The sequence below is a fragment of the Pelodiscus sinensis genome, chromosome 19 (assembly GCF_049634645.1).
Source record: "Pelodiscus sinensis isolate JC-2024 chromosome 19, ASM4963464v1, whole genome shotgun sequence".
Classification (NCBI taxonomy): domain Eukaryota; kingdom Metazoa; phylum Chordata; order Testudines; family Trionychidae; genus Pelodiscus; species Pelodiscus sinensis.
In genome coordinates this window covers 10056835-10082485 of record NC_134729.1, presented here as the reverse complement: position 1 = coordinate 10082485, position 25651 = coordinate 10056835, and the positions used below count along the sequence as shown (strand labels likewise).

At 56.7% G+C, this 25651-nt stretch overlaps 2 protein-coding genes across 8 annotated transcripts in view; both read left to right on the top strand.

Annotated features, from left to right (window-relative positions):
* PRKACA (protein kinase cAMP-activated catalytic subunit alpha) overlaps nucleotides 1-11006 on the top strand; it is a 50960-nt gene extending 39954 nt beyond the window's left edge. For all 7 annotated transcript variants that reach the window (XM_075902210.1, XM_075902209.1, XM_075902206.1 and 4 more), the window contains exons 5-10: nucleotides 4390-4472; nucleotides 5089-5215; nucleotides 5411-5506; nucleotides 5604-5726; nucleotides 7802-7966; nucleotides 8680-11006. In XM_075902210.1, coding sequence (XP_075758325.1) covers nucleotides 4390-4472; nucleotides 5089-5215; nucleotides 5411-5506; nucleotides 5604-5726; nucleotides 7802-7966; nucleotides 8680-8805 — 720 coding nt within the window. In that variant the 3' untranslated portion in view covers nucleotides 8806-11006. The remainder of the gene's footprint in view (nucleotides 1-4389; nucleotides 4473-5088; nucleotides 5216-5410; nucleotides 5507-5603; nucleotides 5727-7801; nucleotides 7967-8679) is intronic.
* Nucleotides 11007-15195: 4189 nt separating this feature from the next.
* Nucleotides 15196-24575, top strand: SAMD1 (sterile alpha motif domain containing 1). Its single transcript, XM_075902204.1, has 5 exons — nucleotides 15196-16345; nucleotides 20958-21351; nucleotides 21822-21915; nucleotides 22816-22927; nucleotides 23584-24575. Exons 1-5 carry the CDS (start codon nucleotides 15617-15619, stop codon nucleotides 23740-23742), a joined length of 1488 nt encoding a protein of 495 aa, XP_075758319.1. The 5' UTR covers nucleotides 15196-15616; the 3' UTR covers nucleotides 23743-24575.
* The last annotated feature ends 1076 nt before the right edge of the window (nucleotides 24576-25651 follow it).

The following is a 25651-nucleotide window of genomic DNA, read 5'->3' as shown; positions in this document are numbered from 1 at the left end:
GTGCCTAGTGGGAAGGGGGGCAATCATGGTCTGGGGGTGGAGTGGCCCTGCCTCTGAGCTAATCGCAGCGACTATTCGATTAGTCAATGCTCACAAACAGGGAGGAACTAATAGAGGAGTGGAGGTGGGTGAGAACCTGGGAAGCAGTGATCAGGAGATGGTAGATTTCAGGATCCTGACCAGAGGAAGGAAAGAGAGTAGTAAAATACACACCTTGGACTTCAGAACAGCGGACTTTGACTCCTTCAGAGACCTGATGGGCAGAATCCCCTGGGATGTTAACATGAAGGGGAAAGGAGTCCAGGACAGCTGGCAGTATTTTAAAGAAGCCTTATTGAAGGCACAGAAAGAAACCATCACGACACGTAGCAAGAGAAGCAGACATGGTAGGAAACCAGATTGGCTTACAGGGGAAATCCTTGGTGAACTTAAGCACAAAAAGGGAGCTTACAAGAAGTGGAAACTTGGACAAATGACCAGGGAGGGTTATAAATGTCTAGCTCGAGAATGCCAGGGGGTTAACAGGAAGGCGAAAGCACAATTGGAATTGCGACTGGCTAAGGATGTGAAGGGGAACAAGAAAGGTTTCTACAGGCATGTTAGCAAGAAGAAGGTGATCAGAGAGGGTGTGTGGCCCCTACTGGACGAAGGAGGTAACCTAGTGACAGATGATGTGGGGAAAGCTGAAGGTGGGCTCCCAGACTAATGCGCTAAGTGACACAAGATGGGATGAAGATGGACAGCTGTAGGTGGGGAAAGAACAGGTTAGGAACTATTTAGAAAAGCTAAACACAAATCCATGGGTCTGGACTTAATGCACCCGAGGGTACTGAGGGAGTTGGCAAATGTCATTGAGGAGCCTTTGGCCATTATCTTTGAAGTGCCGTGGAGATCGGGAGAGATCCCGAATGACTGGGAAAAGGCAAATGTAGTGCCCATCTTCAAAAATGGAAGAAGGATGATCCAGGGAACTATAGGCCGGTCAGTCTTACTTCAGTCCTTGGAAAAATCATGGAGGGCATCCTTAAGGAATCCATGTTGAGGCACTTGGAAGAGGGGAAAGTGATCAGGAATAGTCAGCATGGATTCACAAAGGGCAAGTCGTGCCTGACCAATCCGATTAGCTTCTATGATGAGGTAACTGGCTCTGTAGAAATGGGAAAGTCAGCTGATGTGATTTACCATTACTTTAGCAAGGCTTTTGATACGGTCCCCCACAATAGTCTTGCCAGCAAGTTAAGGGAATGTGGATTGGATAAATAGACAGTAACATGGATAGAAAACTGGCTAGAAAGAAAGTCAGGCCCAGCGGGTAGTGATCGACGGCTCGATGTCAGGATGGTGGTTGGTTTCTAGCGGAGTGCCCCAAGGTTCGGTTCCAGGACCGGTTTTGTTCAATATCTTTATTAGTGACCTGGATGAGGGGGTGGATTGCACCCGCAGCAAGTTTGCAGATGACACTAAGCTAGGGGGAGAGGTAGATACACTCTAGGGCAGAGATAGGGTCCAGAGTGACTTAGACAAATTGGAGGATTGGGCCACAAGAAATCTGATGATCAGGGCTCGACAAATAACCTGGAAGAGCCGGGTTCGGGCGATCTGCACACGTGCAGAATGATCTGCACATGCGCAGATCGCCGGACAGCGCGGCTGGCAAGCAGGGCTCACCGTGGTTTGGTGAGCCCTGCTGATGATGTTCAACAAGGACAAGTGCAGAGTCCTGCACTTGGGATGGAAGAATCCCAAGCATAGTTACAGGCTAGGGACCAACCAGCTAAGTAGCAGTTCTGCAGAAAAGGACCCGAGGGTTACAGTGGATGAGAAGCTGGATATGAGTCAACAGTGTGCCCTTGTAGCCAAGAAGGCTAATGGCATATTAGGTTGCATTAAGAGGAGCATTGCCAGCAGATCCAGAGATTATTCCCCTTTATTCGGCTCTTGTGAGGCCACATCTGGAGTATTGTGTCCAGTTTTGGGCCCCCCACTACAAAAAGGATGTGGACGCATTGGGGAGGGTCCAGCGGAGGGCAACCAAAATGATTAGGGGGCTGGAGCATATGACCTACGAGGAGAGGCTGAGGAAGTTGGGTCTGTTTAGTTTGCAGAAGAGAAGAGTGAGGGGGGATTTGGTAGCAGCCTTCAACTTCCTGAAGGGAGGGGTTCCAAAGAGGGTGGAGAGAGGCTGTTCTCAGTAGTGATGGATGGGAGAACAAGGAGAAGTGGTCTCAAGAGGGAAGGTCCTTTCATGGATTGAGAACTGGTTAAAAGACAGAAAAGAAAAGGTAGGAATAAATGGTAAATTTTCAGAGTGGAGAGAGGTAACTAGTGGTGTCCCCCAAGGGTCAGTCCTGGGACCGATCCTGTTCAACTTATTCATAAATGATTTAGAGAAAGGGGCAAGCAGTGAGGTAGTAAAGTTTGCGGATGGTACTAAACTGTTCAGGATAGTCAAGACAGAAGCAGACTGTGAAGAATTTCAAAAAGATCTCACCAAACTCAGTGTTAGGGCAACAAAATGGCAAATGAAGTTTAATGTGAATAAGTGTAAAGTAATGCACATCGGAAAAAATAACCCCAGCTATACATATAGTATGATGGGGGTTAATTTGGCTACGACAAATCAGGAAAGAGATCTTGGAGTTATCATGGACAGTTCTCTGAAAACGTCCACACAGTGTGCAGCGGTGGTCAAAAAGGCAAATAGGATGCTAGGAATTATTAGGAAAGGGATAGAAAATAAGACCCAGAATATCTTACTGCCCCTGTATAAAACTATGGTATGCCCACATCTTGAATACTGTGTACAGATGTGGTCTCCTCACCTCAAAAAAGATATTTTGGCCTTGGAAAGGGTTCAGAAAAGGGCAACTAAAATGATTAGGGGTTTGGAACAGGTCCCATATGAGGAGAGGCTAAAGTGACTGGGACTTTTCAATTTGGAAAAGAGGAGACTTAGGGGGGATATGATAGAGGTCTATAAAATCATGAGTGGTGTGGAGAGGGTGAATAAAAAAAGTTATTCTTTAGTTCCCATAATATAAGGACTAGAGGACACCAAATGAAATTAATGAATAGCAGGTTTAAAACTAATAAGTGAAAGTTCTTCTTCACACAGGGTGTAGTCAACCTGTGGAACTCTTTGCCAGAGGAGGCTGTGAAGGCTAGAACTGTAACAGAGTTTAATGAGAAGCTAGATACATTCTTGGAGGTTAGGTCCATAAAAGGCTATTAGCCAGGGGGTAGGAATGGTGTCCCTGGCCTCTGTTTGTCAGAGGCTGGAGATGGATGGCACGAGACAAATTGCTTGATCATTGTCTTTGGTCCACCCCCTCCAGGTCACCTGTCACTGGCCACTGTCAGCAGACAGGACACTGGGCTAGATGGACCTTTGGTCTGACCCAGTACGGCCGTTCTTATGTTTAAGTTGCGGTGGGAGAGGTCCAGGTTGGATATTAGGAAAAACTATTTCACTAGGAGGATAGTGAAGCATTGGAATGGGCTACCTAGGGAAGTAGTGGAGTCTCCATCCCTAGAGGTGTTTAAGTCTCGGCTTGACAAAGCTCTGGCCGGGTTGATTTAGTTGGGATTGGTCCTGCCTAGGGCAGGGGGCTGGACTTGATGACCTTCTGAGGTCTCTTCCAGCTCTATGGTTCTGTGATTAAGGCGGGCACCCCCAGGGCTGCTGCTACACTTCAAAGGCGAAAGCGCTGCAGAGAGAACTGGCCCCATGCTCCCTGTGGCATTTCAAAGCAGCAGCGCCGCATGGAGCCTAGGGTCAGCGGGGGCGTCCCCACCTGGCTCTGGCTGCACACGGCATTTCAGAGTGGTAGACCCCAGGCTCCATGCGGTGCTGCCTGGGGCCAGCTGGGGACTTTCAAAATAGCAGCGTCACATGGAGCCCAGGGTCTGGCCCCAGGCTCCACGTGGCACTGCCACTTTGAAACACCTCTTCCTCTTCCCCCACCTCCCCTCGTTGCCTCTTTCTGTTAGAGGCAGCAAGGTGGGGGGGAAGCAACTAGTCAACCCCCAGGCCAGGGGAGCAGGGAGGACGGGGGTTAAATATTCTAGGGCCGTAGCACTAAATACTCCAAGCACATAAAACTCTTATTGGTGATCCTGCTCCTCAGTCGGGTCTGTGCAGCAACTCGACCTTCAGCACCACAGTCGAGCCCTTGAGCTGAAGCAGTAATGGCAGCAACCAGCAGCAGTAGTAGGCTGTTCTCTCCCCTGTGGCGGGTGCACTGTGTCGTGGGCCGGGCCAGGCCAGTGCCTCGGGCTCATAAAGGAGCCAGGGTGTGTTGTGCAGCTTTGCCCCAGTGTCAGCGGTGCTGGCGAGGGGCTAGCGGGGCTCTGTCGCTGGGACTCAGTCGCTGCTGCCCTTCCTTGTAGGATAACTCCAATCTGTACATGGTGATGGAATACATCCCAGGCGGGGAGATGTTCTCCCACCTACGGCGGATCGGGAGGTTCAGGTGAGCCGGTGGTGGGTGGCTCTTGGGCTCCTGGCTTGGGGGGACAGTGGGGTCTAGCACACAGAGCAGAGGGATGGGGTCTGAGTCTGGTCTCTGCCATTCATTCCTTGTGGGAGAGGAAGAATCGCTCGGTGCCTCAGTTTCCCCGCTCCTTGCTTAGTAGGGATTAGCCCTTTTCTCCAGGAACAGTGACTCCCCATGCTGTGGGTTGTGGCCCGATGCCCAGCTGGGCTAGTCAGGAAGGGATCCCTATGGGGAGGGCTGCTGAGGTCTTCTGCCAGCACTAGCCACGGTCAGCTGCGGGGATGCCAGGTGAGGTGGGGCCAGGTTAGATGAGTGTGTGTTGGGGCTAGGGGGAGATGCTGGTCTGGAGGGACTGGATAGAGCCAGTGATCTAGCCAGGGGGGTGCAAAGGCTAGTGGTCTGGCTAGGACAGATGGAATACAAAGCTCAGAACGGTTGGGGTATCTTGCATGGGGTTGCCAGAGTAGAAGGAGTCCAGGATCTATAATGAAGGAGGTGGGGGGGGGGCTAGACGTGCCGAGGGTGCTGGGCTGACTGAAATGGAGCAGATCAGGCCCAAGGATGCCCACACTCTCCTCTCGCTTTGCTGCAGTGAACCTCACGCCCGGTTCTACGCTGCTCAGATTGTCCTGACCTTTGAGTATCTGCACTCACTGGACCTCATCTACCGAGACCTGAAGCCAGAGAATCTCCTGATAGACCAACAGGGCTACATCGAGGTGATGCTGTCCCCCTTGTCCCTCCCCATTCTGGTGCTGGCTCCTGGCTCCCTGCAGCGAGATCCCCTCCGACCCACCTCCAGAAACATAACGGGGCTGGAATACATCAGTCATCTGCTCCCACACTCCCCTCACCCTCCCGCTTTCACAGCCTCTGGGCTTATCTGGCTTCTCCTTCTCTGTTATTGGCTCCAGGTGACGGATTTTGGTTTTGCCAAGCGGGTGAAAGGCCGAACCTGGACCCTGTGTGGTACCCCCGAATACCTGGCCCCCGAAATCATCCTCAGCAAGGTGAGTCAGGAAGGGCCTGGCCTATCTCGGACCCCTGCCCACCAGGCTGTTCCTCCCAAATGATCCGTGCATGACCCTGGCCCGCTTTTCCCTACAGGGTTATAACAAAGCTGTGGACTGGTGGGCTCTGGGTGTCCTCATCTACGAGATGGCGGCTGGATACCCCCCATTCTTCGCAGACCAGCCCATTCAGATCTATGAGAAGATCGTCTCTGGCAAGGTATTTGGGGTGCTGTTTTTGTTGGGGTTCACCAGCAAAAGGGGCGGGCCAAGGCTTAGCAGCTGATCAGACACGCTCATACCCTCCTGTGCTTTCCCAGCCCTCAACACACGGGGATCCTCCCTGTCAGGTACCCCGTTCCCCCTGCACCCCAATACAGGGACCCTCCCTGGTCACATGCCCCTGTTCTCCAACGCGTAGCCACCTTCCCAATGTACCCCTACACCCCAACACGTGGACTCCATCCCCGCCCCAGGGAGTCGTGCTCCCTCTGACTCACGGGGGGATGCCTGGAGCAGGTGCAATTCGCCCCAGTGTATAAAAAAGCTGAAGGCAAGACCCCCACAACCCTGCAGTATTTCAAGACTAAACTTTCCTTAAACACATCAGCCACCCCCAGGCACTGTTGGAGCATTCGTTGCCATAGTAACCCAGAGCCCATAATATTCCCCTGCCCACCTCAGCACCTTCTTGCCAAGGATCTCAAAGCACTTGGGGCGGGCACAGTCAGCTTTAAACACACAGCTGCGTGGCCTCGTGGGAATTCAGCAGACCTGGATTCTATTCCTGGTTCTCCTGCAGGCCTGCTGGGTGCTGTTGGGCAAGTCACTTCCCTGCCCTGGGCCTCAGTTTCCCCTGTGTAATATGATGCAGCAGCTCTGCTTTGAGATCTGTGGAGGATAAGTGCTCAGTAAGCGTTAAAGGGGCTGCTGCTAATTAGCCCTTTCAGCCCATGTCAGTCCCCGGCAGCCCTCACTTCTCATCCTGGAATGATTTTAAAGCGCTTTTTAATTATTAGATGTATTATGGTAGTGCCCAGGTACCCAGGAGTAGTCCAAGGCCCCCTCCTCCCACTAGGGGCTGTACAGTATGGGTGCATCTAAACTGGCAAGATTTTGCGCAAAAACTTGCCAGCTGTCTACACTGGCCACTTGAATTTGCACGAGCACTAATGTAAGAATTCAGTGCTTCTTGCGCAAATACTTTGACGCTCTCGCTCAGGGATAAGCCCTCTTGCGCAAGAATACTTGTGCAAGAGGCCAGTGTAGACAGGCACCTTACATTTTTGCGCAAGAAAGCCCGATGGCTAAAATGGCCATCAGAGCTTTCTTGCGCAAAAGCGCGTCTATACTGGGCACGGTTGCTTTTGCGCAATCTAGACACTCTTTTGCGGAAATACTTTTAAGGGAAAAACTTTTCTGTTAAAAGTATTTCCGCAAAATCATGCCAGTCTAGATGCAGCCAAGGTATATTATGGTAGTGCCCAGGCACCCAGGAGTAGTCCAGGACCCACACACACACTAGGAGTTTGTACATTAGGTGTATCCCAGAAGTAGTCCAGCCCCTCCGCCCACCCAGGAGCTGTACACTAGGGCTACGTCTAGACTGGCATGATTTTCCAGAAATGCTTTTAACTGAAAAGTTTTCCGTTAAAAGCATTTTCGGAACAGAGCATCTAGATTGGCACGGACGCTTTTCCGCAAAAGCACTTTTTGTGGAAAAGCGTCCGTGCCAATCTAGATGCGCTTTTCTGCAAAAAAAAAAACAAAAAACCCTGATCGCCATTTTCGCGATCGGGGCTTTTTTGCGGAAAACAAACCTGAGCTGTCTACCCTGGCCCTTTTGCGCAAAAGGACTTTCACCTGAACGGGAGCAGCATAGTATTTCCGCAAAAAGCACTGATTTCTTACAGTAGGAAGTCAGTGCTTTTGCGGAAATTCAAGCGGCCAGTGTAGGCAGCTGGCAAGTTTTTCCTGAAAAGCGGCTGATTTTCCGGAAAAACTGGCCAGTCTAGACACAGCCCAGGCACTTGGGAGTAGTCTAGGACCCACTAGGAGCTGTATGTTAGATGTATTACGGTAGTGCCTAGGTGCCCAAGAGAAGCCCAGGATACAGGACTCCCCCCCTCTCCCCCCAGTGTTAGGGGCTGTACGTTGGGTATATTACGGTAGTGTCTAATTACACAGGACACGCCCCCCCCCCCCCCCCCAATCAGGGGCTGTACATGACTAGGTGCATTTAGGAATCTAGCCGTAAGGGCAGGGCAGGTAACCTCTGTCTCCTCCTCACCCCAGGTCCGGTTCCCGTCTCACTTCAGCTCAGACCTGAAGGACCTGCTCCGGAACCTGCTGCAAGTCGACCTCACCAAGCGCTTTGGCAACCTCAAGAACGGGGTCAACGACATCAAGAACCACAAGTGGTTCGCGACCACGGACTGGATCGCTGTCTACCAGAGAAAGGTGTCTGGGGGCGATGGGTGGGGCCGGCCGAGGGGACGGGGGGCATCCCACAGGCACACAGCCTCCGTCAGCAGCACCTGGTACATGGGCTCATCTGTGCCCAGGCTGCTGGGGCTCTGTAGCAGGAAGTTATGGCTGGATCCAGCCACTAGGGGGAGATGTGATCATGCAGCGTCGGTTTCGAGTAGGGAGTCCTCAGGCACCTGATTGTAAATGGTGGCAAAAGCACAGTCCTGTCCTTGCCCCGAGGATAACAGCCTACTACTGCTGCTGCCAGCTGATGGCATTAGTCCTCTAGCTCAGTTGGGAGGGGGCTGTGCTGAATGTTCTGATTCAAACCCTGATAATGCTGCAAGTGAGGGCTGTTGTGGGGATCCAAGGGGCTTGAGACCCCCTTCCCCGGCCCTTTCCTGATTGCAAAGGAGGGGTGAGAAGAGCTGGTTCTGACCAGATAGAATGGGGTTTGAGGAAGCGCTGATCCTGCATCCCTCACCTGGTTGCCAAGGGGCCCAATCTTGTATCCTTTACGGGTGCTGAGGGCCCTGATCCTGGGTTCCCCTGGGGATCATGGTCCTCCCTTCAATGATTGTAAAGTGTGAGGTTTTCTGGCTGGATGGGGCACGGAGGCTGACCCCTGCTTGCTCGTGACCCAGCTGTGTGTGCAGGGGGTGCAAACGCTGAGCCCTCACCTCATCCACAACCTCCCTTTGCAGGTGGAAGCCCCCTTTATACCAAAGTGCAAAGGCCCCGGCGACACGAGTAACTTTGATGACTACGAGGAAGAGGAGATCCGGGTCTCAGTCACCGAGAAGTGCGCCAAGGAGTTTGCCGAGTTCTAGGGCCAGCAGCCCCCCGCCCTCGGGGAGGGCACGTGCGGAGCAGGTGGGGGCGGGGTTGGATTTGATCAGCAGAAAGGCCAGAGTTCCTTGCCTGTGTGTTTTATTTTTGTGGGCGGGGGGTAGGGATTTGCCTGGATCCGAGTGGGGGGCTAGCGGGAGACCCACCCGTTCTAAACCTGTGCAAAGCAAATGACAGTAGAGATGGGCAGGAGTCTAATTTCCCCCATTCACAGCCCTGGCCCCCATGCTTCCCCCCTCCCGCCATCACAAGCCTGCAGCCCCCACCCCCAACAGTTCTCATCATCCCCCTCACCTGGGATTCACACAGATTTCCCCCCCCCACACACACACTAGTTACTTTCCACCCCTTCACACTGAGCCGGTTATCCACCTCCCCACACTGCCTCCCCAATCCACACACGCTGCACCCCCACAGTCCTGGCCGGCTTTATTTGTGGATTTTAGTGTTTGGAGGGGGGCGGTGGGTGTACTTTGCCATCAGATCCCTCCTCCCAAAAGACTGTGGCTATTTGCAAAGGCTTCTGGGAGCAAGGTGTGGGGAATATATGCCCCAGCACCCACCTTCATGGCAGATCAACATCTTGGCTTCCAGAACAGTTTTGAATCCTCCCCATAATGGGGAGTTGGGGGAGGGGTGAAAAATCCCAGCCTCCCCACCACCACTCTGGAAAGAGGGAAATCTAGTCTCATTTTATAAAAGGGGGGGAGGGAGGAGGTTGGACTCCTTTTTTAAAATTTAAAATAAATAAGTAAATTAAACCTTCTTTTCCTTTAGGGGATGGGAGGAAGAGGTTTTAAACATTCAGACGTAGGGCTGGGTTGGGTTAATTTACCCTACATCAGCCCCCCCCTCCCCAGTGATACTCCCCTCCCCATCCCTGCACCAGGAATTTTAACTCTCCAAGTTTGAAGGTGTCCAGGTTTTAGCAAGAAAAAAAGATTGAAACTGACAGTATTTCCCCACCCGCGCTGCACTCTGGTTTGGGGGTGTCTTATGCTGGCGGGAGGAGCTCGGGGGGTCAGTTACAGGCTGGAGTGGAGTTGCTGGGAGAGAGAATCTCCCCGGTGGGTTTTGGATTTTTAGCTCCCCTTGGAAATGCAGCCTCTTGAATCTGGTCTTTGAATTTGAGCAGCTCCCTTCCCTTCCCCCTCCCAACATCCCTTCCTTGGCCTGGCCTCTTGTGTGTCGAGTGGCAGGTGCAGGTAAGATCTGGTTCTGGGGTACTTGGTCAGTGGAGGCTTGTCTGTCCCTTCCTCCCTCCCTCCCTCCCCTGTAGGCTAAATGGGGCCCTGCAGAGAGAACTCAAAAGGATTTTCTGGTGGGGGGGAGGAAGGATTCGCATTACCCACAATCTTCTGGGGCTCCATTCTGCACCTCCAATGGCATGCTCTCAATTCTTGTTTTAAGATGAGAAGGGGGAGGAGAAACCCGAAAATTGAGTTGGGGGGAGGCCAAACACAGGATCCCAAGTAGGCTCTGATTCCCTGTCTGAATTGACCCCACCTGCCGCCTCCAGGGGGTGACCCCATTAGATCTGTGGTCAGGTTGGGGAGTGTCATTAGACCAGGATTAGCCCCTCAAAGAGAGATCAGCGTGGGGGAAGGGTGCTGATACCCAGCCATGGTTTTGCTTTATTGGGGGTGGAGGGGAAGGTTGGGGGGTGGGGGAAGGCTCTTGTCCTATTCATTTACTATTCCTCCTGTTTGATTCTTTTCTTATCCTCCCCTGCCTGCCCCCAATGCAGTGCATCAGTGTGGTGGTCCTGTTCTAACCCCCCCCAGCCTGTCTCCCCCGTGTGTATTCACCAGCCGGTTGAATTTCTTGTTTCTCTCCGGGGCGGAGGTGTGTGAGCTTCTTTTGGTTTCATAGATAAATTATATATATTATAAATACATGAGCGCTGTCGGGAGCGGAGGAGGGGAGCCCGGTGGCTAGCCCTCCCCCTCCCCCAAACAATCCCCTTTCCCACAAAGAAGCTTGAGGGTCCCATCTAGAGGGTGGAGCTAACATCCGCCCCGGGAAACACGTCTGTGTCATCCGAGAAAACTTGTTTCACTGGAAAAAACAAAAACAAAACAACCCCCCCCAACCCCCACTTCCTCTTTAACAGTGTGCTTTGTTGTAAACATATTTGAAACAATTACCAATAAAGTTTTGTTTAAAAAAAAAAAAAAAAAGAGGCCCGGTATGTGGGGTGTTCGACTCCAGGGGGACAATTGCTGCTGAGTCGAGCCTGGAGCTGTTCCTCACCCCGGCAGCCAAAGGAGTTCAGGGGTGTGGTGGGGGACTGGCAGCTGACATGGGGCACGTGAACTTACTGTGAGTTGGAAGCACAAAGGACAGGTGTCAGGGCTTAAGTGGGGAGGCAGAGTCTGGCCAAGGAACGAACGGGCATTGGAAGTAGAGCAGAGAGGCTATTTTCTCTCTGTGTCCGACAGGGGTGCGGCCACTGCTGGAACACAAGGGCCAGTTCTGGTGGCCACAGTTCAAGAAGGAAGGACCTGCTCTATGCTGAGACTGTAGGCACGCAATTGATATAGCTCGTTAAGGGGTGCTGTGATTCCTGTCTAGAACTTCCTCCATGGGGAATAAAACTGATAATAGGCTAGTCCTGCTAGCAGACACAAGTCTAAGGAGAGCCAGTTGCTGGAAGCTGAAACTAGACAAATTCAGAGAAAGAGCAGATTTTTAACCCGAAAGGTGGGGAGGAGGGAATTAGCTAGTGGAACAATTCACTAAGCATTGTGGTGGATCTGTCATCACTGACACTGTTTCAATCAGGATGGGAGGGAAAAGATTTGCTCCAACTCAAACAGGAGTTGACTGGGGGAAGCCCTGTGGCCTGTATTACACAGCTCCAAGGGGCTCACAGTAGTCCTGTCTGAATCGATAGTCTTCTCAATCAATGAGGCTGGGGCAGGAGAGGCGAACAGCCAGGCCAACTTCGGGGTGCAGCAAGGCCTGCTGCCAGCTGTGTGTGGACTGCAGAAGCAGAATGCTCCCATCTAAAGGTGACTCTCTCCCCATCTTCCTTATTGCGGTGTAATTCCATGTGTGTGAATCTGCTTCGAAAGGGGCCAGCTGATTCTGTTGTGTGGGGGAAGGGAGAGAAGAAACCCCTGTGAATGAAAAGCAGTATATCAGGATTAAATCCAAGGGACGAACCCTTCCGTACAGCCTCTTGCACAACAGGCTTCCAAGCCCGATCAGGCTGGTAGCAGATTGGCTACATCTAGACTGGCATGATTTTCCGGAAATGCTTTTAACGGAAAAGTTTTCCGTTAAAAGCATTTTCGGAACAGAGCATCCGTGCCAATCTAGACATGCTTTTCTGCAAAAAAGCCCCGATCGCCATTTTCGTGATTGGGGCTTTTTTGCGCAAAACAAATCTGGGCTGTCTACACTGGCCCTTTTGTGCAAAAGTTTTGCCCAAAAGGGAGCAGCATAGTATTTCCGCAAGAACACTGACAATCTTGCATGAGATCGTCAGTGCTTTTGCGGAAATTCAAGCGGCCAGTGTAGACAGCTGGCAAGTTTTTCCGGAAATGTGGCTGATTTTCTGGAAAAACTGGCCAGTCTAGATACAGCCATTGTGTTTCATGAAAACTGGAGGGTTTGAAATTTGCTCCCATTCTACACTGGAGTGAATCAGAGTGCAGGACCTTGAACCTGGGTCTTCCACAGCAGAGGTGAGTGTCCAAAACACTGGATTAATGGGGGGGGTGGATGTCTCGTTTTGACCTGAGAAACCATTCATTGAAACAAATCCCTGTCCTTGAAAAGTTTTGTTGTCAATAAATCAGTATTTTCTGGCGATAAAACTCCCGCCCAGCTCTGCCTCTGGCTGCCACTGCCTGTACAAAGGAGCACGGCTGTGATTTTTTTAAATGTAACCTTCATATTGTTACTCGTAGCAACCTTTGTGCTTTGGGCACAAGGCTGACACTAGTTGTGTGTGGGGATTTTTTTTCTTAAAGCACCAGTCGCCAAATCATGCAAGCTTCCCTGGCTTTATTCAGTTTGCATGGGGAAATTTGACTGGAGTTGCTATATTCCTATTCATTATATATATATATATTACATATATTCCAGGTAATTTCCTTGGGTGGATAAACCCCTGTCTAACCCTCTTCACTGCAGAGAGAGCTTGAACCATGTGACCTGTTAGAGGTCCTGGCAGCAGGAAGTAAATAAACACCCCACCAAGTATTTATAAAATCGCATGATTTTGAAGCCAGCCTTAAGATTTGGTTTGAGTCCCGTCTTGGTATTTTTCACTGGTTGGATTGGCAACGCTGCCTAGGGGAGCAAGGCAAAAGCGGCCTTACTTTTCCAAGTTTATGCTTTGCAGCATTTTCGCTGGTCCTAGTTACTGTCCGGCTATGGGTGGGGCCCTTGAAAAGGGAAATGTGGCTGTAAAACCAAAATTGGCAGAGGATTTGGGGGGGGGGGGGCGTATTGGACCCAAACTACATTTAGTTCCTTTTTTTAAAAGAATCAAGGTCACGTTGACTGTCTTTAAGCATGGCAGGTATTATCCCCCTCTTACAGAGTGGAACACAGCTAGAACCAGGCCCTGCCTTAGGACAAGGCGAGCAAGGTGGTTGCCTTGGGCCCTGTGCTTTCTGGGCCCTGTAGTGCCTGGTACTCCTGGTCGCTCGCTGCCCTGGCTAGGAGCCATGCAGCTCAGCCACTGTCAGCTTTTTGCCTTAGGCCCTGCACACTCTTTGGCCTGGCCTGGCCAGAACCCAAGCATCCTGGCTTCCTCTAACCACTAGACACCACTCCTCTCCCACAGCTGGGAATGGAACCTAGAAGTCCATATTCCCCCCATCTTCTTTTCCAGGCTATGTCCATCACTGCACCATGCCCCTCCTTTGGATGCCTTTCACCAGGGGGTCTCAGACTGGGGGTTGTGAGGTTATTATATGGGGGTTGCCAGCTGTCAGCCTCCACCCCAAACCCTGTTTTGCCTCCAGCATTTATTATAATGTTACGTATAAAAAGTGTCTTTCTCTTATATGGGGGTGGCTCTCAGAGGCTTGCGATGAGAAAGAGGAAACCAATACGAAAGTATGAGAACTGCCACCTTACACGATTATCCCAGCATGGCAGCTTTAAGCATGCCCTCCTTGACGCATCCCCAGGTCCGAGGTCTGACCATGGAGCTGGTTACTGCTTCCAGCAATGCTAAGTCTCGGGGGTTCTAGTCCCAGCTCTGCAGTGGGATCTACTGAGTCTGGGCAGGGGCCCTGGAGCTGGGAGCCAGGACTCGGGCCCTGGCATGGGGACACTTGGCAGGCAGGAGCCCTGGGTTGTGCCACTGCGTGACCATAGCCCTGTCTCAGTGCCTCGTTTTCCTAGCTGTAGAGTGGTGATAACCTCGGCTGTCAGGGTGCACTGAGCTGGGCCTGGCCCCATCCCTCAGCCCGTGCTGGTTGAAGCTGGTAGCTACATAAACTAGATGTTCCACTGGCATCGATCTGGCGTCTGGGCTGACGCTAAGGGAGTGTTGCTGATTGACGTGGGGGGGGGGGGGGATCTGCCCCATTGGTGCTACCTGAGAGCCAGGTCGTTCCAGACCTGCCCAGCCACCCACCAGCCAGGGCTGCCCGCTCGGGGGCAGGGCGCAAGCGGCTGGAGCTGCAACATCCGCCCAGCAGAGCAGCGGGCAGGCCCTGCCAGGACTTCGAGGCTTTTGCTGCTGCCGCCCTGGCCTCTGCCTGTGCCTTGGGCCCTGTGTCCTGCGCCCCTCGCAGTCAGGCTCCCTCCCGGGGGCTGGGCGTGGCTCGCCCGGCTGCAGCCCGGGGAGCGGAGCGGGGCTGGCCCGTGGGCTGGGAGCTGGAGCGAGGGGCCCCCGAGGCAGCGCGGCGGGGGGCAGCGGGCAAGAGTTCGATTGCTGCCCGCAGCGCCCCCTGGAGGCGAAAGGCCGCGTGCTCCGCTCCCCGCCCGCCCTGCCTCGCTGCGCCCCCTCGGCACGGACCCCCCCGGGTGACCTCGCCCGGAGCCTCAGCCCCTGGTTGCGGGGGGAGGGGGCGTGGAAGCGGCCCAAGGCCTCCCCCGTCCCCGAAAGGGCCGAGCAAACTCCCCAGCCCGCACTCCACATCCGCAAGGGGGCCCGGGCCAAGCCCGCACCGCACCCCTGCGAGAAGCGGGGGGCTGCGGGTTGGGGGGCGAAGGGGACAGCGCTGCACTAGCAGGAGACGCTGCTGGGGGAGGCGCAGGTGTGGGGGAGGGGGCAGGAAGAAGAGCAGGCCGGGGCCGGGGAGGTGGCGGGATGATTGCGGGGGGGAAGGGGGAGGAGAGCGGGCGGCGCTGGGGGGCAGAGAGGCGGGGGCGCGGGCTGGGCAGGCGGCTCCAGGGCGCGGGGCGCCGGGACACACGCACAACTCGGAACTCGCCGGCTCCACCTTAAGCGGCCGGGGGAAGGGAGGTTGCGGGCAGCGGCGCCTCCTTAAGCCGCGCGAGGGGCTGCGGGTCCCGGGCGGCGGCGCGTGCGGCGGGGAGGGAGGGGCTCGCGCTGCCTGCCCGGGACCAGCCCGCGCGCCACCGAATCCAGCGGCAGCCGCAGCAGCGCCCGGGGAGCCCGGCCGGGGGCGGAGCAGCGACCCCGCGCGGGCAGGGGCGGCGCGCCGAGCCGGTGCAGCGGGGAGCGCCAGCGGCGCCGGGACCGTGCAGCCGCCCGCAGGAGGCCCGCGGAAGGAGCCGGTGCAGCGGGCGCAGCCCCCGGGGGAGGGGAGGCAGCGAGGCGGTCGCGGCCCCGGCCAGGGCGATCCAGGAGGCGGCGGCATGGCCGGGCCCCCGCCGCCCCCGCCGGGGCAGGAGGCGCCCCGCTACCAGGAGTGGATCCTGGACACCATCGACTCGCTGCGCTCCCGCAAGGCGCGGCCGGACCTGGAGCGCATCTGCCGCATGGTGCGGCGGAGACACGGGCCGGAGCCCGAGCGCACCCGGGCCGAGCTGGAGAAGCTGATCCAGCAGCGGGCGGTGCTGCGGGTCAGCTACAAAGGCAGCATCTCCTACCGCAACGCCGCCCGCGTCCAGCCGCCCCGCCGGGGGGCCCCGGCGCCGGCGCCGGCCCAGCGCCCCGGAGGCGCATCCCGCCCGCACCGCGCCTCCCCGCCCGGAGCGTCCCCCGCCGCGCCCCGCTCCCCGCGCGCGCCGGCCCCCGCCCCGCCGCGCGCCCACCGGGCAGCGCCCCGCGCCGAGCCGGCCCCGCCGCCGCCGCCTCGCAGGACCGGCCGGGAGCGGCCGCCGCCCCCTGCGCCCCCCGCCCCAGAAGAGGAGGCCGCCGAGCGCAGCTCCCCGGTCAGCCTGCGGGAGATCGTGCGCTACCTGGGCGGGGATGGGAGCGCGGCCGGGGGCGGCCGGGTGACCCGGGGCCGAGTCCAGGGGCTGCTGGAGGAGGAAGTGGCCCGCGGGAGGCTGGAAAGGACCCGCTTCGGCAGCATCGCCCTGGCCCGGGCGGAAAGGGGGTCCCAGGGCCGCGCCCCCCACGCCAGGGCGCACCGGAGCAAGGTGAGCGCGGGGGCAGGTGGCGCGAGTGGCGGGGTGGGGTGAGCGGTGCCCGGGGGGAGGGGCCGTGTCTGGGGCTGGGAGGAAAGGCCTGGGGCAGGTGGCACGCGAATGCCAGGGTGGGGCGAACAGCGCCCCTGGGCGGGGGCGAGGGAGCGAGCAGGGCCCCTGGGGGGAGGGGCAGTGTCTGGGTAGTGAGCGGTGCTCGGCCCCCAAGGGGGAGGGGCGGTGTCTGGGGGGCGGGGGAGTGAGCAGGGCCCTGGCCCCCGTGGGGGAGGGGCAATGTGTGGGGGAGTGAGCAGGGCCTTGGCGGGCAGGGGCAGTGCCCTCGGCTCCAGTGGGGGTGCTTGGAGTAGAGCAGAGTGCAGGGGGAAGAGGTTGCCCAAGAAAGTGATGGCTTGAGTGAAGGGGGGGTCAGTGTCTGGGGGGGCGGGACGCAGGAAGCAGCTGCACATGGAGTAAAAGGCCTGGGGATCTGCTTGGGGCAGGGCTGCGGGGGGGGGGGGGGGGGCTGGGGTGTTTGCTTCCAGGGAAGGCAGGAATGTCCAGGGTGGCCTGTGCTGGCACGTGCCTGGGGCATGCAAGGTGCCGAGAACAGACCTGCCAGGGGGTGGGTGGGGCCGTGGGCAGTGCCAGTCACGGCAGTTTAGAATGAAAAGGGCCCTGGGAAGCCAGGGGGTGAGGTGCAGGGTTGCTCCAGCTGCGGGGGTGAGCACTGCCGCAGCCTCTGATCTGCTGGGGCCTCCTGTCCCGGCAAGGTCCTGGGCGCTGACGGCCTGACGTGCTGGGCTGGGCGCTCTGTGATGGATGGGTCTGTTCAAACAGCCTCTCAGAGTGCTACTCACACTGCAAACATCCCGTAACAACCCACCCACAGGCAGCCCCCTGGCAGCCACCTGGGGGCAAGGGTCCCCAGCCCTGCCAGGCAGCCCCCTGGCAACCACTGGGGGGCGCCAGCACAGCCTTCTGACCAGAGCAACTTTCTTGGATCAGACCAGTCGCCCATCTAGCCCAGTATCCTGTATTGCAACAGTAGGGAAGGAACAGGACAGGGCAGCTAGCGAGGGATCCATCCCTTGTCATCCAGTCCCAGCTTCTGGCTGTCTGAGGCTTAGGGGTGCCCAGAGCATGGGGCTGCGTCTCTGGCCGTCTTGGCGATTGAACTTAACTAATTCTTTTCTGAGCCCAATTATACTTTTGGCCACTCCGGTGTTCCCGGGCCAGGAGTTCCACAGGTTGGCTGTGTGCTGGGTGAAGATGTTCCTTGGGTTTGTTTTACACAAGCTGTCTGTTAATTTCATTGGGTGCCTCCTGGTTCATGTGGTATGTGAAGGGGTCGATAATACGTCACTGCCTCCACCCTAGTGCTGGTTTTATAGACCTCTGTCCTATCCCATCTCAACCTCTCACTCCTCCCCCGTCTCAGTCCCAGGTGTCTTAATCTGTCACACACAAGCTGCTTCATCCTCTAAATCATTTTTGTTGCTTTGCCCCATCTCAAAAACAGATAGGATTAGGAGTCCCATGGAGTCGCACAGCGGCCTTGTGATATTTTCTATCAGTCTCACTCCTAATGTGCTGTTCAGTTTGCTTATGGCCCTGCTCATTGAGTGGATGTTTTCAGGGAACCAGTTGCAGTTAGGGATGTGTAAGCGTAACAGTTAACCAATGAGCCTGAGCTCATTAATTAACATTCACAATTACACACAGGCTCCTAGTAGGTGTGGGGAGCCGGCTTTGAGCTGACGCAGCAGCAGCGCAGGGCAGCAGGTGGGAGCTGTCTTAAACAATCCCAGGCTCCAAAGGCTGTGGTCTTAGCCATTAGGCCACTGGGACACACCCCACCTCCCTACCTCCACTTGATGCCTTATCCTCTCTATCTTCAGTTGATACCAACTTAAAAGCCGGCTTCCCATGTGCACCGGCAGCCGACTGCTGCCCTGCATGTAACCGTGTCATTTTAACATCCCTAGTTACAACGACTCGCAAGATCTTTCTTGTGCGGTAACAGATCATTTAGACCCCATCATGGTGTATGCACGGTTGGGATCACGTTTTCCAACATGCATTACTTTCATCTGCCATTTTGTCGCCCAGAGTGCTGGGATCCCTTGGTAACTCTCTGCAATCAACTTTGGACTTGATCTTGAGTTGTTTTGTATCATCTGCAAACTTTTCTGCCCTCCCATTTCCAGATCACTTCGGAATATGGAACAGGAACAGGCCGTAGTACAGATACATGCTTGCAAAACCTCACTATTTCCATGGCAAAAAGTGACCATCTGATCCTATCCTTTGCTTCCCATCTTTTAGCAATCCAGTCCCCTCCCCTGATGCAGGCCTGCTGGACAGCCCTACAATCCCTTCCTGTGTTTTGGGGGCGGCTGTGTTCTCTGTGTGCAGTGTCCAACACAGTCCTGTCTGGGACCTTTGGGCACTACCGTAATATAACTATAACGAGAGCACTCGGCCTGGACCTGGCCGGCAGCCCAGCAATAACAAACCAGGCATCTCTGGCATGGCCTCCTCATGCAGCCAGTGTGGGGGGGGAGGCCCTTGATGAAAGGCGAGCCAGATCTTGCAGGAGAGCCCGAGCTTTGACTCTGGTTTTGCCGAGATGGTTGTAAAAGAACAAAGGGGGGGTTATTTTTCTATTTATTTTTGCTTAGATTGTTCCTCTTAATTACACCCCCCCACACACACACCCCTCTGCTTCTATCTTCTAAATCAGCGGTTCCCAGCCACCGGTCCACGGCCCGCCTCTGGCTGCCAGACTGAGGCGACTCTGGGGGCCAGGGCTGGGATACACCACCTAGCGCCTCCCACCATGGCTGTTGGGAGAGGCGTGTCCTGCCCCACCTATCAGTGCTGGGCAGGGGCACAGGCAGGTCCCTTCCTGGACGCAGAAGACTGCTTCGCTGCGCCGCCGGAGGGCCACGTGGAGCCCGGCACGGCAGCCTTAGAGCAGCCGTGACCCGGCAGCAGGGCTCAGCTGGTGGCTGGGAGGCAGGGCAGGCACTAGGGCTCCAGGGGTAGTGCTAATGCTGGGGGACGTCGGGGTTGGGGGCTCTGAGGCATCTGGGGTGGGGACTTGGCACAGGAGGGCTCTGGGGGCGGGGCTAGTAGTGGAAGGGCTCCAGGGGCAGGACTGACTCAGGTGGAGGGGTGCTGCTGTGGGGCTCTGGAAACAGGAGGCTAGCACTGGGTGGGTGGGGGCTTTAAGGAGCGGGAGGCTGGCACTGAGGCATTTGGGATGGGGAACTGGCTCTGGGGGACTCTGAGGGCCAGAGGCTGGCACTGGGTAGGGGGGCAGGTTCAGTGCAAGGGGCTCAGGGATCAGTGGCTGATGCTGGGGGTGATGGAGGGGTAGGCGGTTCTGGGTGCAGGGGCTTTTGGTGGACTGGTAACATTTTATGCAAATATTGATTATGCAAATAACGAATATGCAAATTGCAAATAAAATGTTGCCAGTCCCCGGTATAAAAAAGGTTGGGAACCACTGTTCTAAATCCTAATGAGCTATTTTAACAGGCTACAGTGGAAGTTCCTGGATTTGCTTCAGATATTGTTTGAATTAGATCAGTGCCTAGATGCTCCAGCTGCAATGGGGGGGGTGGTGGCCTCTTCATGGTGGGTGCTGCACAAGCCACCCATCTGAGATTGGGACCCTCATTGGGCAGAGTGCTGCAAGATCAGTGCGGAGAGACTGTTCTCACCCCGGAGAATATACAATCTAAATGAAGGATTATCCCTCTTTACAACTGGGGAAACTGAGGCATGGGGCTGGGCAATATGGGGGAGGCAGTGGGGGAGGTCTAGGTTGGATATTAGGAAAATTTATTTCCCTAGGAGTGTGGGGAAGCACTGGGATGGGTTCCCTAGGGAGGGGGTGGAATCTCCGTCCCTGGTGGGTTTTAAGTCCGGGATTGACACAGCCCTGGCTGGGATGATTTAGCTTTGGGCAGGGGCTGGACTGGATGACTCCTGAGGTCTCTGCCCGCCCTGGGATTCTCTGACGTGCCCAAAACTGTTCGGCAGAGCTGGGAATAGAGTCCAAGTTTCCTGACTCTGAAGCTGGTGCTGCCTCTCACCCATCTCTACGTCCTTTGTTTGCAACAAAATCTCCCCCTGTCCACAAAGTGGCCGGGGCATTTTTAGGAATGGGTGCAGCTGGACGTGCGCCTGTATCCTGCTCCCGCAGAGAGGGTCCGTGGCAGCTGGCGCTCCCCGGGAGGAAGTCTCTTCCCACGAGGTCACTTGGTAGCACAGCAGCTTCCTGTTTGTGGGGCAGGGTTTTATAAGGCTGTGACCAATTGGTTGCGGTTAGATGCTCAGTCCTGCAACCTCCAAGTCACCTGACGCTGGAGTAGGGCGTGTGGGGACTGGAATAGAGGGGGTGGAGGCTGTGGGTTGGGATTGGGGGGCATAGGTAGAACTGATGGGGGTGGGGAGCCCAGACTGGGTTAGAAGGGGATCCCGAGTTAGGGGAAATGGCTAGATGAAGCCCAATGGTGGGTAAGACCAGGAGCCCCAGCCATGCCTGCAAGATGCCCTGTGCGGGGCAGAGGGGAGCAGTGTCCTGGGGTCTCTAACTCTGGATTCTTGGTGCCCACAGAAGGCTGGGGAGGAACCGTCCGAGGAGAAGGGGGTGGAGGAAGAGGATGACGAGGCTTCCACCATGTCGGAGGGCTCCGAGGCTCCGGACTACGAGGCGGCGGGCACCAGGGCTGGGCTGGAGAGTGACGGCAAAGCAGCCCCCGCCGAGCAGAGCCAGATGAACGGGGACTGTAAGGACAGCAGGCGTGGGAAGGACTGCCCCGCGGGGGGTGGCCACGCCAGGGACTTGCACCCCCCAGAGGAGCACTCCCCGGACAAGGGCTCCGAGCGCCCCCACCGCGAAGGCAGCGAGAGGCGTCATGCCAAGGCCTGCTCCCCTGGGGAGAGCGCCTGCCAGCAGTTTGGAATGGGCAAGAAGGAAGGGGCTTCCTATGGGCAGCCAGACAGAGCAGGTATTGGAGCGGAGAAGGGGAAACCAAGGTTCTGTTTGGGGAGAGGCCAGTGAGTTGGCAGTGGCTGAGGTCACACGTGCAATGAGCTTGGCAGATCTCAGCCTCAGGGACGTTGTGAAATTCCGCTCAGCTGGGCTGGCTGCGCCTGCATTTGGGGGGAGACCTGGTATATCCAGGGGGCTGCAAGACGAGATTGCAGGGCATCGGAAGAACAAGGGGAAGAGGGAACCCAGGGCAGGGATAGGAGGGGGTGCGGGTGGGGATTGGGGAGTGTCAGCTGAGCTTTGGGAGTGGAAGGAAAGCCAGGACTGTGGAACAAAATTGAGGGGCATCTGCTGGGCTGGAGGAGGTCACAGGAGCCAGGTGCTGTGGGGTGCTGATTTCCTCACGTTCCGTGGGGCGATGAAAGCCCTGTGCGTGCGTGTGCTGTGCCCGACATCTCTCACCCTGTCGCTCTCTCCTGCTTGCAGTCTCTCCAGCTGTTGCGGGCGCTGACCCCCCTGTGCCCTTGTCCCCCGGGCGGCCCGGCATCCAGGCAGCAGATGGGACACCGTTCAGCTGCGTGTAAGTCAGTGGTGGGCAACCTGCAGCCCACAGGACACATGCAGCCCCTCGGGGGTCTGTGTGTGGCCGGCGAGATGTTTTGTTTTACTGTTGCCCCTGTGCCACATTCTGCTGGTTTCCAGCCAGGTCGGTTTTTTTCCTACCAGTTTTGCTCAAGTGACATGCAAGTAAAGCCAGGGCAGGTGAGGTGAGGTGGCTGCTGATGGCACACAGCACTGACCGGGAGAGCTGGGTGCGCTCTCTGCATCTGATCACAGTGCTGCCACGGTGCAATCAGCCCCCACCCCGCCCCGCCCCGCACGTTCTAGGTTTGCAAGCGCACTTAGCAAAACCAGCCGACCCCAGGAGACCTTCTTGGCGGTGGCAGTCTCACTGAGCTGGAGAAGGGCCACTCGTGCAGCCATTCGCTAGGCTGCCCATTGCTGGTGTAAGCCCCAGAGGGGTCGCCGGGTTAGTCCTACAGCGCCTTAGAGACCAACAAAAGTCTCCCAAGTCCTGTGCTTGCTGGCTGCTCCTCCCACTTACTGCCACCAGGGGGCGTGCCCTCTGCCCAGCGCCTGGAACTGATCAGCTCCTCCATCCCCCAGGGATCAGCCCCTCTCCCTGGCCACCGGGATCTTAAGTCTCCACACGTGGCCTGTTTCCCTGCTGTGCCCACCAACCCGCCGCAGCTCCTGGCCCCGCACATGGGGGATGTTCCTCCATTCGCTGCTGGCAGCCCCATTCCCTTCCTGCGTCCGTGGGCTGCCTGGGGGCCCCCCTTGCAGAGGGACTGGCTCTAGCATGGGAGGGGTTGAGGGCAGGGGAATTCCGACCTGGTGATGGGGGCAGGGCTGTGTCTGCCTGGGAGGGGAGGGTTGTGGCCCGGAGGCTGATCTCTGTTGCCCTTCCCCCGCCCAGCTCGGTGAAGAAGGAGAAGCCCTCGGACCCCGTGGAGTGGACAGTGATGGACGTGGTGGATTATTTCACAGAGGCTGGATTTGCAGAGCAGGCGTCGGCCTTTCAGGAGCAGGTCAGTGCAGGGGGGATGGATAATTCCTGAAAGGGGGGAGGCCCCTAGCCCCTCTTGCGCCCTGGAGTCTCACCCCAGCCAAGCCAAAACTGGAGCCAGGCCAGGGTCCCTCCACCTGAGAGCAGCCCTGGTCCAAGTCCCTGCCCAAGGCAGATGGTGGGGGGGGGAGCGGTGTCTTACCCTGGCCTGGCTTGGCCTGGGAATGGGGCCGAAGAGCTGCAGCCAGACCTTGGGAAGAGCCACCTGGGCAGCTGTGGGGAGCCACAGACCCTGCATCTGCCTTAGGCAGGGGGTGGAGACACACGGCAGGTGCAGCTTTCAGGGCCCTTGCTTTGGGTAGGTGGAGGGTCCCCACAGTTGCCAGGGCTCCCTAGGCTGCTCTTACCCAACTGGGCTCAGCTTCCAGCCTGGCCAGGAGACAGAGCCTCGGGGAGGGGTGGGGGCAGGACGCTGGGCCCATGGTGAAAAGTGGACAGGCCGTGGTCCCGTGGCCCGTCCTGGGTCAATGCTCGGAGCGCAGACGCCTCCCAGAGGGCAGCTAGAGAGCAAGGTGTGGCGAGAACCAGCCCTGGAGAGGGGAAAGGCCCCATGTCCCGTTCCCCAGCCCCTGAGCCAGCCAGACATCCCCGTTAACCTCCCTCTGTTGCCTGTTGCAGGAGATTGACGGGAAGTCCCTTCTGCTCATGCAGCGCACGGACGTCCTGACCGGGCTGTCCATCCGCCTGGGCCCCGCACTGAAGATCTACGAGTACCACATCAAGGTGCTGCAGCAGAGCCACTTCGAGGAGGACGAGGTGGACTCCTTCCTGGGCTGAGCAGAGAGACGGGGGGATCGCAGCCAGGGCCGAGGGGGACTGTGCCAGCAGCCACCGCCTCCTGCCGTCCCCTCCCTGCCTGCTGCACCCCTTCCCCTGGGCATCTTGGGAATCAGCCCTCCCAGCATCCCTGTCTCCATGGAAACGGACGATGGGGGGAGAGGATGGGGGGTGTCAATCAGCCTTGGGCTTTTGGTGTAGGGAGGAGAGGAGCCAGGAAAGGACCTGGCGTCCTAGCTCCATCCCCCCTCCCAAGTGGCTGGCGAGAGCTAGGAAAAGCTGTGGTGGGGAGGGAGTGAAGGAGTAGGATTCAGATGAGGGGTTTACAGGGTTGTTTCTTTGCAGGGGGGGGGGAATCGGTGCCTAACATTGCCCCCCCCACTCCTCCACTGTGTTTAGTCCCTTGGTTAGTCTCACATCGTAGCAGCGTTGTCCATTTCAAGCTGGGGGAGGCGGGAGAGGTAGACTTTTTGCTCATTTCATGTCCAAGAAATGCCTGAAGACTTGGGGGGGGGCATCTTTTAGCCCCCTCTTCCCGGTCTTAGGACATGGCACTCTGGTTTTCTCTCCTCTCCACAACATCTGGTCTCCCTGCTGTCCAGATAGCGTGGGGCAAGGATTTTTTGGGGGTGGGTGGGGTACTTAGGGGTGCCCTGCATCAGGGGAAGGTTTTAACAGGGGATCCTTTTTATTCTCTGGTTTGTGGAGGAGGAGTAAATTTTTTTTTTTTTAACATTTCAATAGTTGCTACCCAGAGTCAGTTGCTTTTTAATATCGCACCCTCCCCTCCCCCACCTCTCTTTTTAAATAAAAAAAATTAAAAACAAGAGAAACCCCCGCTGGTGAATGTTTCTGGCCCCTTTCAGGGAAGGGAGGGGGGTAGCTTAGGACAGCTGAGAGATGAGTCTTATGTCTAAAGAAAGTGGGGTTGGGAGTTAGGATCCTGGAGTCTGGCCCCAGCTTGGGTGGTGGTTGGGGGTCAGGACACCTGGGATCTGTTCCCAGGTCTGGGGGGGGGGGGGGGGGGTCTAGCAAAGTTCATCCCACTTCAAACAGGGGATGTGGTGTCCAATCAACGGCAGAACTGGGGAAAGAACCCAGGAGTCCTGACTTCCAGCTGCCTCTTCTCGCAGAGCTGGGAGTGGAACCCAGGAGCTCTGTGCTTAGCTGCCCCCTTCCCCTCCTTGCCTGGCCTTTGGTGAAGCACATTAAGGCAGGAGCGGCCCTGCACTCAGAGGATGCTGGGAAATCCCTTGGAGGGGGGGGGGGGGGCTTTTCTTCTCCCTATGTCCTTAGAGCTGCTGCAGCTGCCCCAGCCAGTGCCTGGGTGTTGGGGTGCTCCCTCCTCTGTGCTGACCCCAGGGCTGGTGCTGTACAGCAGGGGGTGCTCTCCTCTGCCAGTCACTGCTGGCCCCAGTGAGAGGCCAGGGGCTGCCTTGTTGCAGGGAGCAGGCCCCACCCAGTCACTGCCGCCCCACTGTACAAAGGCAGGATCCCAGGTGTATTGCTGTGCTGACCCCCGCAGGCTCATAGGGCAGGCAGCGCCAGGGGAGCTCATCCCTGTGGCCGTGGAGCAATGGCGGCTCTGGGCCGACAGCCACGGGGGGGGGAGATAGAGCTGGAGGGGGGTTGCTCCCCCGTCTCAGAAGGGAGGGAAGAGCAGCTGTTGCCAGGACAAGGGGGAGGGGAAAGTTGACTCGCTTTTTGCTGATGCAAAAAGACCCAGAGGCAAATAGGAATTGCCAGTCAGGGCATCTGCCCCCTGCTGCACCACAGTGGGCACACCCAGCACCTGCTGCCCCAGGAGCTGGACAAGCCCAGCAGATCTCATCCTGCCCTCTGGGGCAAGAGGTGTTTGAACCCCAAGGTATCAGAGTCCTGCTAGTTCTGTGCCCATCCAGTGTGGGGC